General features: G+C 43.3%; 1 protein-coding gene across 2 annotated transcripts in view; it reads right to left on the reverse strand.

Moving 5' to 3' along the window:
* Positions 1–3,260: 3,260 nt before the first annotated feature.
* Positions 3,261–14,078, reverse strand: part of LOC101931797 (opsin-5-like) — a 103,985-nt gene continuing 93,167 nt past the window's right edge. For both annotated transcript variants that reach the window (XM_065585421.1, XM_065585422.1), the window contains 2 exons: positions 10,129–10,939; positions 3,261–3,716 (listed from right to left, as the gene is read on the reverse strand). In XM_065585421.1, coding sequence (XP_065441493.1) covers positions 10,322–10,939 — 618 coding nt within the window. In that variant the 3' untranslated portion in view covers positions 3,261–3,716; positions 10,129–10,321. The remainder of the gene's footprint in view (positions 3,717–10,128; positions 10,940–14,078) is intronic.

Below are 14,078 nucleotides of genomic sequence, written 5' to 3' on the forward strand. Positions count from 1 at the left end.
AGCTACATAAATCAGAAATAAGTCACAACCAAAAAGGTTGTACTTCTAGGGAAATGGATTTCTAGTTAGCAGCAGCAGCAGCCAGGACCCAGAGAGTGAAGAGCCCTTTGTTGATAATGCACATTAATCCCAGTAGCGCTAATCCTTTAACTGGTGGGGCAGGAAGAGAGACACGGGGCATAAGACCACAGGAAAAATTGTCACAAATGGAAATGAAGAGAAGCTTGTGGTAGCAAGAGTAAGATTTCTGCAGTAGCAGGGATCAGTAGTGAACGTCCCTCTGTACTCACATTCTACACCCTATTGTAATAATCTTTTATGCAAAGTATGCCGTGTGAGGGATCATTTGAAAACTCATAACTTGCTGGTAAGCATTGGCATGGTAGGATGTGCTTTATATGTAAAGTTATACATTTCCCCTGTATGATGTTAAAAATACATGTTCAGACTCATGTAGCATCAAACTGGTTAACATACCTGTCTTGAACAAAGCAGTGTATGCTTATCTTAATTTGCATTTAAGCAGTAAACAGAGTCGTCAAGCAGAAGGGGGAAGGGACACTGGAACAATTTGTACAGTGGGGGTGCTGAGAGCCATTTAACCAAGCTGCAAACCCTGTATATAATGGAAACCACTTCAAACCAAGGGGTGCTACCGCACACCGCAACACTCCTAGTCATAGACACAGACTTTCTAATTTCCAGGGGGGGCTCCACCCCAGGCTCCACCCCTTCCCCCCAGGCCCCACCCTGCCCTGTCTCTTCCTGCCCCACCCCCACCCCGTCTCTTCCCACCCCATTCCATCCCCCCAAGCGCTCCTCATCCTCGCTGCTCTCCTCTGCCCCCAGCGCCTCCTGCAAGTTGCTGAACAGCTGTTCCGTGGCAGGCAGGAGGCACTTGGAGGGAGGGAGAGATACTGATTGGTGACTGGGGGGAGGGGGAGGGGCTGATATGGGGGCACAGCCATGAAGTCAGAGCCTATGCTCCTAGTTCCAGCACCTATGTAAGGGTGGGGGAGTGAGAAACAAAGGAAGCTCACACAGGTGGACATCCTTCTACACAGACTCTTGGTCCCCTGGTTCTCAGCTGGAAATGTTTTTCAAGAGGAGAACTGATATTATAAAAAGGAAAGCAAATACCCCAAGACAGTGTTCCACTCTCTCTCCCTCTTTGCACCTGAGAAGACAAAAGCCATCATTGAACTCCAGGGGAGGGGTCCTGACCTGAAGAATTTAGTCAGTAATACTGTTGGAAACATATGGTGAGAAATTTCGCTTGAATCTAATGAACATTGTTATGTTAGGCACTAGAAAGTGTATTATTTTATTTTCTTGTCACTATTTCTGACTTTGCCTCTTTGCTTGCACTCACTTAAAATCTCACTCTTTGTAGTTATTAAACTTGTTTTATTGTTTTATTTAATCCAGTGTGTTTAAGTTAAAGTGTCTGGGTAGCTCTATTTAAGATAATAAGATGAAGGAATAATGGCCATATATATGTACTGTCCAGGAAAGGATTAGGCAGTACAAGACATATATTGGGGGGGCAGGGGGGAAATCCAGGACTGGGAGGCTGTTGGGGTCACCCTGCATAAGTAACCCAGGCTGGTAAAAGCCAGCGTGTAATCCAAGTGTGGCTGGTAGGCTGCAGTTACACACAGACACTCAGGGTGTGGCTTGCATGCTGGAAGGCTGTTTGTGAGTGGTCCAGGTGAGAGCTACTGCAGCAAGGCATTCTAAGGCATCCACAGTTGGATGGAATGACACAGCCCCTCACTAGTCTGGATTGTACCCCCGTATGTCTCACACAGTCACCTGCTTATGATTATTTAAATATATCTATTGTGATGTTAACAACTATCCTGAAGAGGTTTTTGCTTGCATGGTTTTAAAGCCTCAAATATAATTTTAAGTCATTGTTTCTATAACTCATAGTAGCTATGCTAATAAATCTAACTCCTTACAATGAGAATTACTGTATGACAAGTAAGCACTGACTGATTAGTCATCCTTTAGAAATGCGTATCGCCATTGTGTCAAAAGTATTGTACAAGTAGTTATTTTATTAAATTACAGACATGCATAGCTTGAACCTATGGCACTGAATATACTTGACACTATCATTTATTATTATTACAGTAGGGTCCAGAGGCTCTGAGGCAGGACTGGCGATCCATTGTACAAACACATACCGAGAGACAGTCCCTGCCCAAAGAATTTACAACCTATCTTAACACAAAGACATGACAAGGAGGTGTACCAAATAAATGGAAAGTCTGGGAGAGAGAGGATGAGGATAATAGTTTCATGTGGTTACACAGACTAGCTGTCATAGAATCATAGAAATGTAGGGCTGGAAGGGATGTCAAGAAGTCATCTAGTCCACTCCCTCCCTCTCACTGAGGCAGGACTAGGTATATCTAGACCATCCCTGACAGATGTTTGTCTAACCTGTTAAAAACCTCCAGTGATGGGGTTCCACAACCTCTCTAGATAACCTGCTCCAGTGCTTAACTATCCTTATAGTAAGAAAGTTTTTCCTAATATCTAGCCTACATTTCCCATGCTGCAAACTAAGTTGCTTACTTTTTGTCCTACTTTCAGTGGACATGGAGAAAAACTGATCACTGTCCTCTTTATAACAATTATAATCATGTACGTAATCATCAGCTGGTTTTAAATCAAAGGTGTTTATTTTTAAAGTTCTAAACTAACCGGTAATATTAACATCAATCATTCCTACTGACCACCTGCCTGACAACAAAAGTGCCATTTCATGGCAGTTGTGATAGCATTTGTGTGTGTGAGGAGGTTAGCATCTGCTAGGATCTGAAATCACCCACATGTATCGCCAAACCTTTCAGACAGCCACCAGATGGTAAAGCCGAAGGCTTCATATTCCAGTACAAATATCCTGAGCAATCACATTCTCTTACAAAATGTTTAAACTTTGAGAAGTGTGGTATTTCACAGTGTTGTTGTAGCCATATTGAGTCCAGGACATTAGAGAGTCAAGGTGGGTAAGGTAATATCATTTACTCTACCAACTTCTGTAGATAGGCATGACATTTTTTACTATATTCTTTGTGTTGGGCATGAAAGACTACTACCTGCAACAGAAATCCCCTTGCTTTTACTACCACTGCTGTTATTATTGACATTTATTCTGAAACCTGTCCTTAAAAGTTGATTTTACTCAATATATTTAAAAATCGCACCACATCATCAGCAACAGTAAGCATGAATTCACTCCACCTACATGATATCACTCCTTTTATTGTTTCACCTTGAAAAACAATTTTTTCTTCCAATAATTGACTCCAGCGTTTTTCATAAGACCTTAATACATAGTGTCAAGAAGAGCCTGTAATCAGCAGCATCATGATTTGCAAATACATTTATTTGCAAGTAACTCATAACAATAGTCTAACTCTGAAAAATGATAGATGGACCAATCCAAAGGCAGACAGGTTGGGAAGAATTTTCTGTGACTGATTACACCAGAAAAAGCATTTAACATAAGAAGAACTTTTTTCAAACAACAAACATAATTCAGAATTTGACTGTCAGTCTGATTGCTTGGGGACACTGGGCATTGCTTCATAATTCTCTTCAAAGGCACAATCCTGCTCCCATTAACTCCAAAAAGGAATAAGCTGAGGGTTCCATGTTCATTGTAAAACAAAAAATGTTCTACCCATCATCTGAAATCTGAACTGTGGGGAAAAGAAAAGTTGAAAGTGACATGTTGATTTTTAAGCAAATGTTTTACTCCACACTCAGAACCTATGACTAGTTCAGGCACTCCAATGGAGATTTGGAGGGAAGAAACAGTGATACATTAACTTTATTTCTATACATTATATAATAATCAGTGTATAAATACTCGTGAATTTCCCAGAGAACATAGACACTGTATAGTGCAAACTATTCTTATTCCTCCCGCCCCCAACATGTGTTTTCAATTGAAAGCCTGAGGGTTTTTTTTCTGATTTGCTTATATTGAGCAAACAAACAAACAAAAACCATCTTCACTGTTCAATTTGGTTATTCCGAACATTGTCTCATCAGATAGGTGATGTACAGCTTGGCACAAATAGGAGATACAGTGAGAGGCTTCAGAATTTCCTGAGTGTTTTAAATAGGGGAAAATATTACAACCAATATTGACAGGCCTAAGGAAGATGGGTGCTTTGAAAATCCCAGCCTACTAGTTGTTTTTTCCTGTTTTATATAGTCCTGCATTCTTATCGTATTCCAGTTAATCACAATGTACAGGTCATTCATCTCATAGTAGTGAGCCAACCATCTAAGGCCCCAGTCCTCTAGAGCAGGGGTGGCCAACCTGAGCCTCAGAAGGAGCCAGAATTTACCAATGTACATTGCCAAAGAGCCACAGTAATATGTCAGCAATCCCCGCCTCCCCCCCCCCGCCCCCATCAGCTCCTCCTCTCCTCCACTCCCAACACCTCCTGCCCACCAGCAGCCCCGCCGATCAGTGCCTCCTCCTCCCTCCCCACATCTCCTGATCAGCTGTTTCGTGGTGTGCAGGAGACTCTGGGGGGGAGGAGTAGGGTGACCAGGTGTCCCGATTTTATAGGGACAGTCCTGATTTTTGGGTCCTTTTCTTATATAGGCTCCTATTACCCCCCACCTGCTGTCCCGATTTTTCACACGTGCTGTCTGGTCACCCTAGGGAGGAGTGAGGGCACGGCAGGCTCAGGGGAGAGGGTGGGAAGGGATGGAGTGGGGGCCGGGCCTGTGACAGAGCCAGGGATTGAGCAGCCAGCACCCCCAGCACACTAGAAAGTTGGTGCCTGTAGCTCCAGCCCCGGAGTCAGTGTCTATACAAGGAGCCACATAACTTCTGAAGAGCCACATGTTGGCCACCCCTGCTCTAGAGACTTGTGTGCATGTGGTAAGAAATCTCACTGAAACCAGTAGGACTCCTCGCAGGGAATATCTACACAGTAGTGGGAGGGTGTTTCCCAGCACATGCAGAGAGATGCGCTAGCACTGTTTGAGCTAGCACACTAAAAACAGCAGTATGGCTGCAACAGCACAGAGAGCAGCTCAGGCTACTGTTTGAGTACCCCCTGGGGAAGTCCATTGGGATAGTATTAGGGCTCCTAGCCCAAGCTGCCACCCAGACTGCCACGGCCACACTGCTATTTTTAGTGTGCCAGCTCGAGCAGGGCTAGCCTGGGTCTACCCAGGCTGAGAAGTACCCTCCCAGATGCTATAGAGTCGTCTTCTTAGCGTATGCGCAAGGTGACATGTGGCCAGGTTCCATAATTAGTTTAGGGCCTCATCCTATTCCACCTGAAGTCAATGGCAGAACTTCCTTTAACCTCAGTGATGCTAATCGAAACTTCAGTTTTAATTTGCACATCCTTCAATAAACAAAACAGCTCATTTATAGGGTATTTGGCTCTTAAAGAGATGTGGTGTTTTAGCCACACACGAGCTTTTTCTCTAATACAGTCTAAATGTTTTATAGTCTGCAACAAACAGCTACTCATGTAATTTTAAACATTCTGCAACTATGGGAAACTAGCTAAAACATCAAAAGCATCATATACATGGGAATAGATGAAGGGTGAAGGGGGAGATAGTTTAAGTAGAGGGCAAGAAGCCACACAATAGGTCCCAAGTAAACAAGCTGTATACTATCTGTTGCAATAACATCCATTTAAATAGCGGCTTACTCAGAATTTCAGGGGGGAATACGGTCTGGAAACCATCAAAATACACCACCAAAACCAAACTCAAGATTTATCAGAGCTGCGTACTTTCAACATTACTTTATAGTGCAGAATGCTGGGGAATGAGAAAGTATGACATGTCTAAACTGTCTTCAGTCCATACAACCTGCCTCAGAAAAATCCTCTGTATCTTTTGGCCCAGAACAATCTCAAACTAAGATCTATTGACACAGTACAGCCAAAAGGATCTGAGCACCATCATTACCAGGAGGCGCTGGAGATGGATCAGTCATGTGCTCCGGATGGAAATTGATTTCATCATCAGAGTAGCAATAAGATGGACACCTGAAGGCAAGTGAAAACGAGGCCACCTGAAAACAACATGGCGAAGAGCTGCGGAAGCCAAGCTGAAAAACCTGGGCAACAGCTGGGAGCCATTGAAAGACTTGCCGGAAACAGACAGGAGTGGAGGAACTTCGTCATTGCCCTAAACGCTAAAGGAATAATGGGAACATGATGACAATGATTACTCAGAATCACTGGTAGAGTTTAAATGGTTAGGTCACTGGCATTCAAGTACTTTCCCTATGAGCCACCATAGAAACTTCAATGAAATGTGCTGGTGCCACATGATTATTTATAGAACTAAACACATGCAGTTTATTTCACTGGTGGTTTGGGTGGTGTCTCTTGAGGAACATAAGACTAACTACTTGGATTGCAAGTTCTTTGGGACAGAGACTGCAGCTTTGTGTATGTTTATACAGAACCTAGCACGATTCAGCCCCAATCCTGAGAGAGGCCTCTGAGCACCACTGCAATATAAATATTAAGTAATGATGACTGCATACTTGAACTACAGGGCTGTGGCCTGACCAAGATGGTAGCCTGGCACTGTCAGGGTGCCCTCTGCTTCCATGATAGGAAATGATATAGCACTTCTTGTTGACTGAGCCGTGGCAGTATAGAAAAAAGGGTGGTGGTGGTGCTAGATGAACCAACCTCCTCCCCAGCCCACTACACTCACTAGTAGGGGTGTCAGTAGGGTTGCCAACAGTCCCTTATTACAAGGGATGTCCCTTATTTTTTCATCTCTGTACAACAAGATCAGGAGTTGCTGAATGCTGCAAAAAGCAGCAAGAAATACCCCAGGCGAATATAAGTGAGTCATGCTTATTAATAATAAATAATAATAATAATAATATTGGGATGAGAGGTGGGGCATGAGATGCTAAGAAAACAGTCCCTTACTTTTGAAATACAATGTTGGCAACCCTAGGTTTTAGAAGCCTTTTTTTTTGTCTCTCTCTCTCCTATCTCCAGAAAAACAAAAAACAAAACACCAGGGTTAAGCAAGTGAACATCATAACCTCTGCAGCTGCACAACCCTGACAGAGATCTATAATGTGCTGCAAAAGGGAGCACCACTGAGGAGGAAGGATAACAAGAAAGGAGGAGGTAAAAGAGACTGGGAACAAACACAAAGAAAAAAACGTGAGTATTTCTATCCAGCAAGACTTAAATTGTAAACCAAACAGAAAACCCCGGCACCACAGGCACCAGAGCTTCAGCTAGTGGAAAACTGTGCAGCTCCATCAATATCAGTGCAAAGCTGCACTGATTTACACCATCTGATATTCATAGATTCTAAGGCCAGAAGAGACCATTATGACCATCCAGTCTTACTTCTTGTATAACACACGCCATAGAACTTCCCCAAAGTTTGAACTAAAGAATGTCTTTAAAAAAAAAATCCAAGCTTGATTTGAAGATTTACAGTTATGAAGACTCCACCACAATCCTTGGTAAGAGGGTTAATTATCCTCATTTTTAAAAACTTACTCCCCTATCTAAATTTATCTAGATTCAACTTCTAGCCATTGGATCGTGTTATACCTTTTTCTGCTAGATTGAAGAGCCCATTATCAAATTTCTGTTCCCCACCTGGGTACTTATAGACTATGATCAGGTTACTCCTTAACCATCTCTTTGTTAAGCTAAATAGATTGAGCTCCTTGAGTCTATCATTATAAGGCATGTTTTCCAATCCTTTAATAATTCTCATGGCTCTTCTCTGAACTCTCTCCAATTTATCAACATCCTTCTTGAATTGTGGGTACCAGACTGGACACAGTATTTCAGCAGTGGTCACACTGATGCCAAAGACAGAAGTAAAATAACCTCTCTACTCCAGCTCGACATTTGTCTGTTTATGCATCCAAGGATGCTTTTGATCACAGCTTTGTACTGGAAGTTCATTTTCAGCTGATAATCCACCATAACCCCCCAAAATATTTTCAGAGTCACTGCTCCCCAGACTAGAGTTCTCCATCTGTAAGTATGGCCTGCAATCTTTGTTCCTAGATGAGTACATTTACATTTGACTGTATTAAAACTCATATTGTTTGCTTGAGCCCAGCTTACCAAATTATCCAGAGTCTCACCGTTTGAGTTCTCTCTACTCCTTCTCTTCACCCCAGTTATTCCAAGGTCCTTACTAGGAAACTGGGACTATTATTTTGATATTTCTGGGTCAAATTCCTGTCAGTTACACCAGTGTAAATATGGAGTATATCTGTTTAAAAATCAACAGTTACTCTGATTTTACTCCAGTGTAAATTGGAGCAAAAGTTGCCTCTTTGTCTCTTCATGGTAAGGAACAAAATTATCTTTGGTACCGACATTGAAAGCAGCATACATGATTATTCTCCAGGGCTTTTTGGAAAACAGGCATTTCATACAGCATCTACCTTTGAATTTCTGTTACAGTTAGAACAGCATGAGGTTGTCTTTTTAAAATTCTTATATGCATTATGCTATTTTAGGGTTACCAGATTTCCACAATCAAAAAAGAGGACACTGGGGGGGGAGGGAGCCCCGCCCTAGCCCCGCCCCCATCCACTCCATCCCACTTCCCACCCCCTGACTGCCCCCCTCAGAACTCCCAACCCCCCCGCTTCTTGTCCCCTGACTGCCCCCTGCTGAGAACCCCCCACCCTAACTGTCCCCCACCCTACCTGTCCCTTGACTACCCCGACCCTTATCCACTCGCATGGGTGGCAGGATTGTAGAAATTTTGGTGGTGCCCAGAACCCACCCCCCCACCTGCCTAAGGCTCTGGGAAGGGGGTTGGATGGGGGGAGGCGGTCTGGGGTGCAGGTCCTGGGCTGGGGATTAGGGTGCAGGAGGGGTGCAGGGTGCAGGCTCTGGGATAGAGTTTGGGTGCTGGGTGCAGGCTCCGGGCTGGGGCAGGGGGTGGGTATGCGGGAGGGGGTGAGGGGTGCAGACTCTGAGATGGAGTTTGGGGGTGGGAGACAGTGCAAAGGGAGGGGGTGCAGGCTTTGGGGGGAGTTTGAGGGCAGGAGGGGGTGTGTGGGAAGGGGGAGGGGGTTTGGGAGGGAGTTTGGGGATAGGAGGGGGTGCAAGGGTGAGGGCTGTGGGGCTGAGGATGAGGGGTTCATGATGCAGGAGGGGGCTCAGGGCTGGGTCAGAGGATTAGGGTGTGGGGGAATGAGGGTTGGGTCTGAGGATGAGGGGTTCATGATGCAGGAGGGGGCTCAGGGCTGGGGCAGAGGATTAGGGTGGGGGGGGGATGAGGGCTCAGGGCTGGGGATGAGGGGTTCATGATGCAGGAGGAGGATCAGGGCTGGGGCAGAGAATTAGGGTGCGGGGGGATGAGGGCTGGGGCTGGGGATGAGGGGTTTGGGGTGTTGGAGAGGCTCGGGGCTAGGGTGGAAGGGCAGGGTAAAGGCAGCCTATCTTGCCATTAGTGGATGGGGGGCACTAGGACCCGGGGGCAGCAGACAGCAGTTGCTGCTGGCTCTGGCAGTACAAGCAGGCAAGGGAGATGCAGGCGGGGGGGACCCATAGGGGAGGGACGCACAGAGGGGGGGTGGCAGGTGGAGGCCGGGGACCCATCCAACCCTCCCCCTGCTCCCTGACTGCCCCCTGGGACTCCCCTTATCATGCCCACGTCCACGTGTAGGCAAAACACGCTGCAGGCAGCAGGGGGGAGCAGGGGAGGGCTCTGGCTGCTGGAGGCCAATGGGAGCAGCTCAATCAGGCCCAGCCACCCAATCAGCAGCCGCACTCTGCATGGAAGGGAGGGAGGGATGGGAGGGGAAAAATCCCGGACCTTTTAACCTTGTTACCAATTCCTCCCGGACGGCTATTTAGAGACGCAAAAGCCGGACATGTTCAGGGAAATACGGACGGATGGTAACCCTATGCTATTTGCCTTGAGTGAACAGAATATAAAACATACAACTTTTAGAAAGAATAACAACGCCTTACAGAAATGTCCTCAGAGTACCCAGGGGTCTGTTTCCTTGAAAACAAAGTAAACAAGAACTCTGAAACTCAAAGTGGGAAGAAGATTAATTGCAATAATACTGTTTGAATACAGTTAGCACAAGATACTTACTGAAGTCTGCATTGTGAGAGTCAAACATCCTTTTTAACAAGTTCATGCTCCATTAGGCATTCTATCAAAGGACACGTGAGGGAACCAGGAAAACTGTATAGAAAATGGGCAGTGGGTGGGCTGTTTAGAAAAGGTTACATTCAGAAGTCTGGTACCATTACTTTACTGTTTCTTAAATGAAACCCTCCAGACTCTAAAGATTTGTAAATCTGCTGTGTGCAGGTATTGTTTCCAAGGTGATTTCAAAGTTATCATTTTGAGTGTTTTTTTCTCCTTGGACAACCACCTTTACAGATTTCTTGGCATCCTGCTTCCGTTTTGCTTGGAGACTACTCTCCAAAGACACACTTTCTTGAGGAGTATATTCCATAGTGCTTAACCTCTCCTGGCAGCATTTTGGATAGTTCTTAAAGCATTCAAAAGTATCACTGCACTTTTCACAAGGGAAGTAAGAACATCCTTCCACAGTCTGCACTGAGTTACAGCTGGACTCATTTCTCCCTTTAAATGATTTCAGGCCGATTTCCAGAACTGACCTGTAACTGCAACTCTGTAGGGCCTTGAGGCAAAAACAAGTCCTGATGCATAATTGCTGGAGAACTCCAAAATCTTTGGCAAGGGTGCTTCGGAAATTGGGCTTCAGAAGAAGATAGGTAACTGGGTTGTAGAGTGTTGAGGACTTTGCAAAGACAGCGGGCACAGCAAAGGCTAGTGGAGGAATCCCTTCTATGGAGCCAAAAGCTGCCCACATGGCTATGATGGCATAGGGGCTCCAGGCAGTAAAAAATCCAATGCATACAGCAATGCTCATCTTGCAATGGAAGGAAAGAGGAAAGAAGTGGTGTTAGCTAAAACAGCATATGTGAAAAACATACTTCCAAACTAGTGTGGGCATAAAACATTATCATGACTAATGCATCTGCTGAAGTGACTCTATGCCTTCCTCACTTTTCATCTTGTCTACTCTGTACATAGCTATTCTGTACTTGGATAATTGTTTCAGATAAGAAGCATACCAGGCTCCATTGTATCTGGAGCTTTTTGAGGACCACTCTAACATCTTAATCCTATCTGTTTCTCATGTCAGAGAAGGGCAAACATTGCCCTTGTAAAAACCTGAGGAAAAATGCAAAATCAGAGGAAATTCTCTTCTGACCATCAACAATAGACTTTTCTATTTCCTAGCCCAAATAATTGGTTTATAATGATTTTACTGTGTGCAGCATTCCTTTAGAGATAGAGTTAAAGGAAAGAAGTTAAACTAAACTCTAATAAATCTATAAAACTTAATCTGTGGTGACTCATCTCATCACCAGTATCCAGAATAAAGAATTCTATGGGAGTTGCACACAGGCAACTGATGGATTAGTCAGGCCACTGATTTTTAAAAACAGTTTTTAAAAAATACATTTAAAGATTTTTAAAGCAGTTAAAATATTTAAACCAGCAGCTGACTCAAATGAATGAATTCACATGAACTGCTGTTGCACAGCTAATTGATGAAGTTTTGATAGCTGCTTTTAAAAAACATTGGTTAAAACCCACCATTTAAAGAAGTGTATATGTATAAAGCAAAAATATGAGAGTAAATACCAGAATTGGAATACAAACACCAAAAGCCAGACATCCCAGATATATTGTAAACTTTCATTCACACAGAGAGACCATAATCTACTATGAACCATTCTGAGCATCATTCAGAAATAAACTGTATTGAATACTTAAAAGATATATACAGACAAGAGTTCTCTCAGATAAGTGTCAGATTTCTGAACGAGTTGCATGAGCTCTGAATTGGTCAAGAATTGCAATTTCAAAATGAGAAATGAAGAAGAAAATCCATTTCACCTAAAGCAGTGTCAGGTCAAGGTGTGTTTTGGCAATGAATGCACTCATGTTTCCAAAAGCCTATTATGCTCTGTGCCTGTATTTCAGAACTACAAAGAGCTGGTAACTAGCTCATCTGGCTTTAAAATTCAACCATTCCCCTAGGCAGGCTCAGGCTACAAACTCTCATCTGCCAAAAGCATGTTTATATACACAAGTTCCATTGGTTTATGTAAGGGCGACACTAAGAAAGGCCTTCTGAGCCCAGAATAAAACCAACACGTGTACAAGCTGTGCAGTACAATCTATTTTAAAACATGCATCTCTCCAAGATTTTAATTAGTCTTGCCCTAAATTTGCAAATGTCAGGAACTGCAGGATAATTAAGTACAACATCCTCGGGAGAAAAATTAGTCCAAAAGACACTAAGCATTAGAAATGGGGATGTAAAACAAAAACTGAGGGACCTAGTCAAAACAATATCCTTTAAGTCAAAGATGAAATTAAAATCCTGAAAAACTCAGCGTGGAGGCTTAGCACAGGATAACAGAACCGCAAGAGGCATGCATCCTTAAAACAATAAAGAACTTAGAAAAGCAGAGGAAAATACTACAGTTAAATTGCACAGTTTAACAGCAATTAACACACTACTGGAAGGCTGTCAGCTCCTACAGTGATAAGGGTAATACAAGATTCTGAATAGGTTATTCCAGCCAACCCTTTTCAAAAAATGGAAATCCAACCCAGTGAAACTGAAAAAGGAGCATAAATTATGGAGGTTGTAGCTCAGTGGTTTGAGCATTTAAACCCAGGGTTGTGAGTTCAATCCTTGAGGGGGCCATTTATGGATCGGGGGCAAAAATCTGTCTGGGGATTGGTCCTGCTCTGAGCAGGGGGTTGGATTAGATGACCTCCTGAGGTCCCTTCCAACCCTGATATTCTATGATTCTTTCCTTAAATTGAATTGATAGTTCTGTGTTAAATCACAGTGTCCCTGCTGAATATTAGGTATATAAGCAACATAAGGCTATAATGCAAGGCCTACAGGCTAAGGCCTGTAAGATTTCAGCTTAGCCATAGTAGGCCTCAGGCCTAAGGAGGGTGCCATGGTTTAACACAGCACTACCATTTAATTTAAGGAAAGGCTACAATGTTAAAATTTAATTAGGACTAAGAGAAAATTTGAAGAGCAAATAGCCAAAGACAAAAGCAAATAGCAAGAAATTATTTAAGTATATCAGGACCAGGGTTTATAGGGCACAATGAAGGAGAATAAGGATATTGCAGAGAAGCTGAATTATTTGATTGCATCAGTCCTCACAGCAGAGAATGCTGGAGACATACTTGCCTTAGACCTGCTCTTTTCGGCAACAGAGGAGGTGCATTCAAAAACTGAGGTGTTAAAAGAGTTGGTCCTGAAGCAAATTCATACGTTTAGAGATTTATAGATTCCATAGGCAGAAGGAACAATTGTAATCATCTAGTCTGACTTCATGTATAAGACAGGCCATAGAGCTTCTCCAAAATAATTCTTTTAGCAAAACATCCAATCTTGATTTTAAAATTATCAGTGTTGAAGAATCCACCACAACTCTTGCTAAATTGTTCCAAAAAATTGAAGAGCAATGAGTCGTGAGGACTAGATGGAACTCATCCAAGCATTCTGAAGGATTTTAAGAATGAATGAAAATATGCAATCTTTCATTAAAATCAGCCACTACTGGAGGATTGTGTGGTATCAAATGTCATACCCATATCTATCTTTTTAAATGGTAGTATGCATGATCCTTAGAATTACAGATTAATGAGTCTTTAAACTGGTTGAAAAGATAGCTAACCAGAGAATTATAAAACATGTAGATGAACGTGATTCATAGACTCAAACTTCAAGGCCAGAAGAGACTATCATGATCATCTGGTCTGATCTTCTGCACACCACAGGCCACATAACCTCACCCACCCACTCCTGTAATAGACTCATAGCCTCTGGCTGAGTTACTGAAGTCCTCAAATTTAAATATTTCAAGTTACCAAAAAAGAATCTACCAAATTACACTAGTTTAAACCCACAAGTGACCCATGGCCCATGCTGCAGAGGAAGGTGAAAAACTCTCAAGGTTTCT

The sequence above is a fragment of the Chrysemys picta genome, chromosome 2, assembly GCF_011386835.1.
Source record: "Chrysemys picta bellii isolate R12L10 chromosome 2, ASM1138683v2, whole genome shotgun sequence".
Taxonomy (NCBI): Eukaryota; Metazoa; Chordata; order Testudines; family Emydidae; genus Chrysemys; species Chrysemys picta.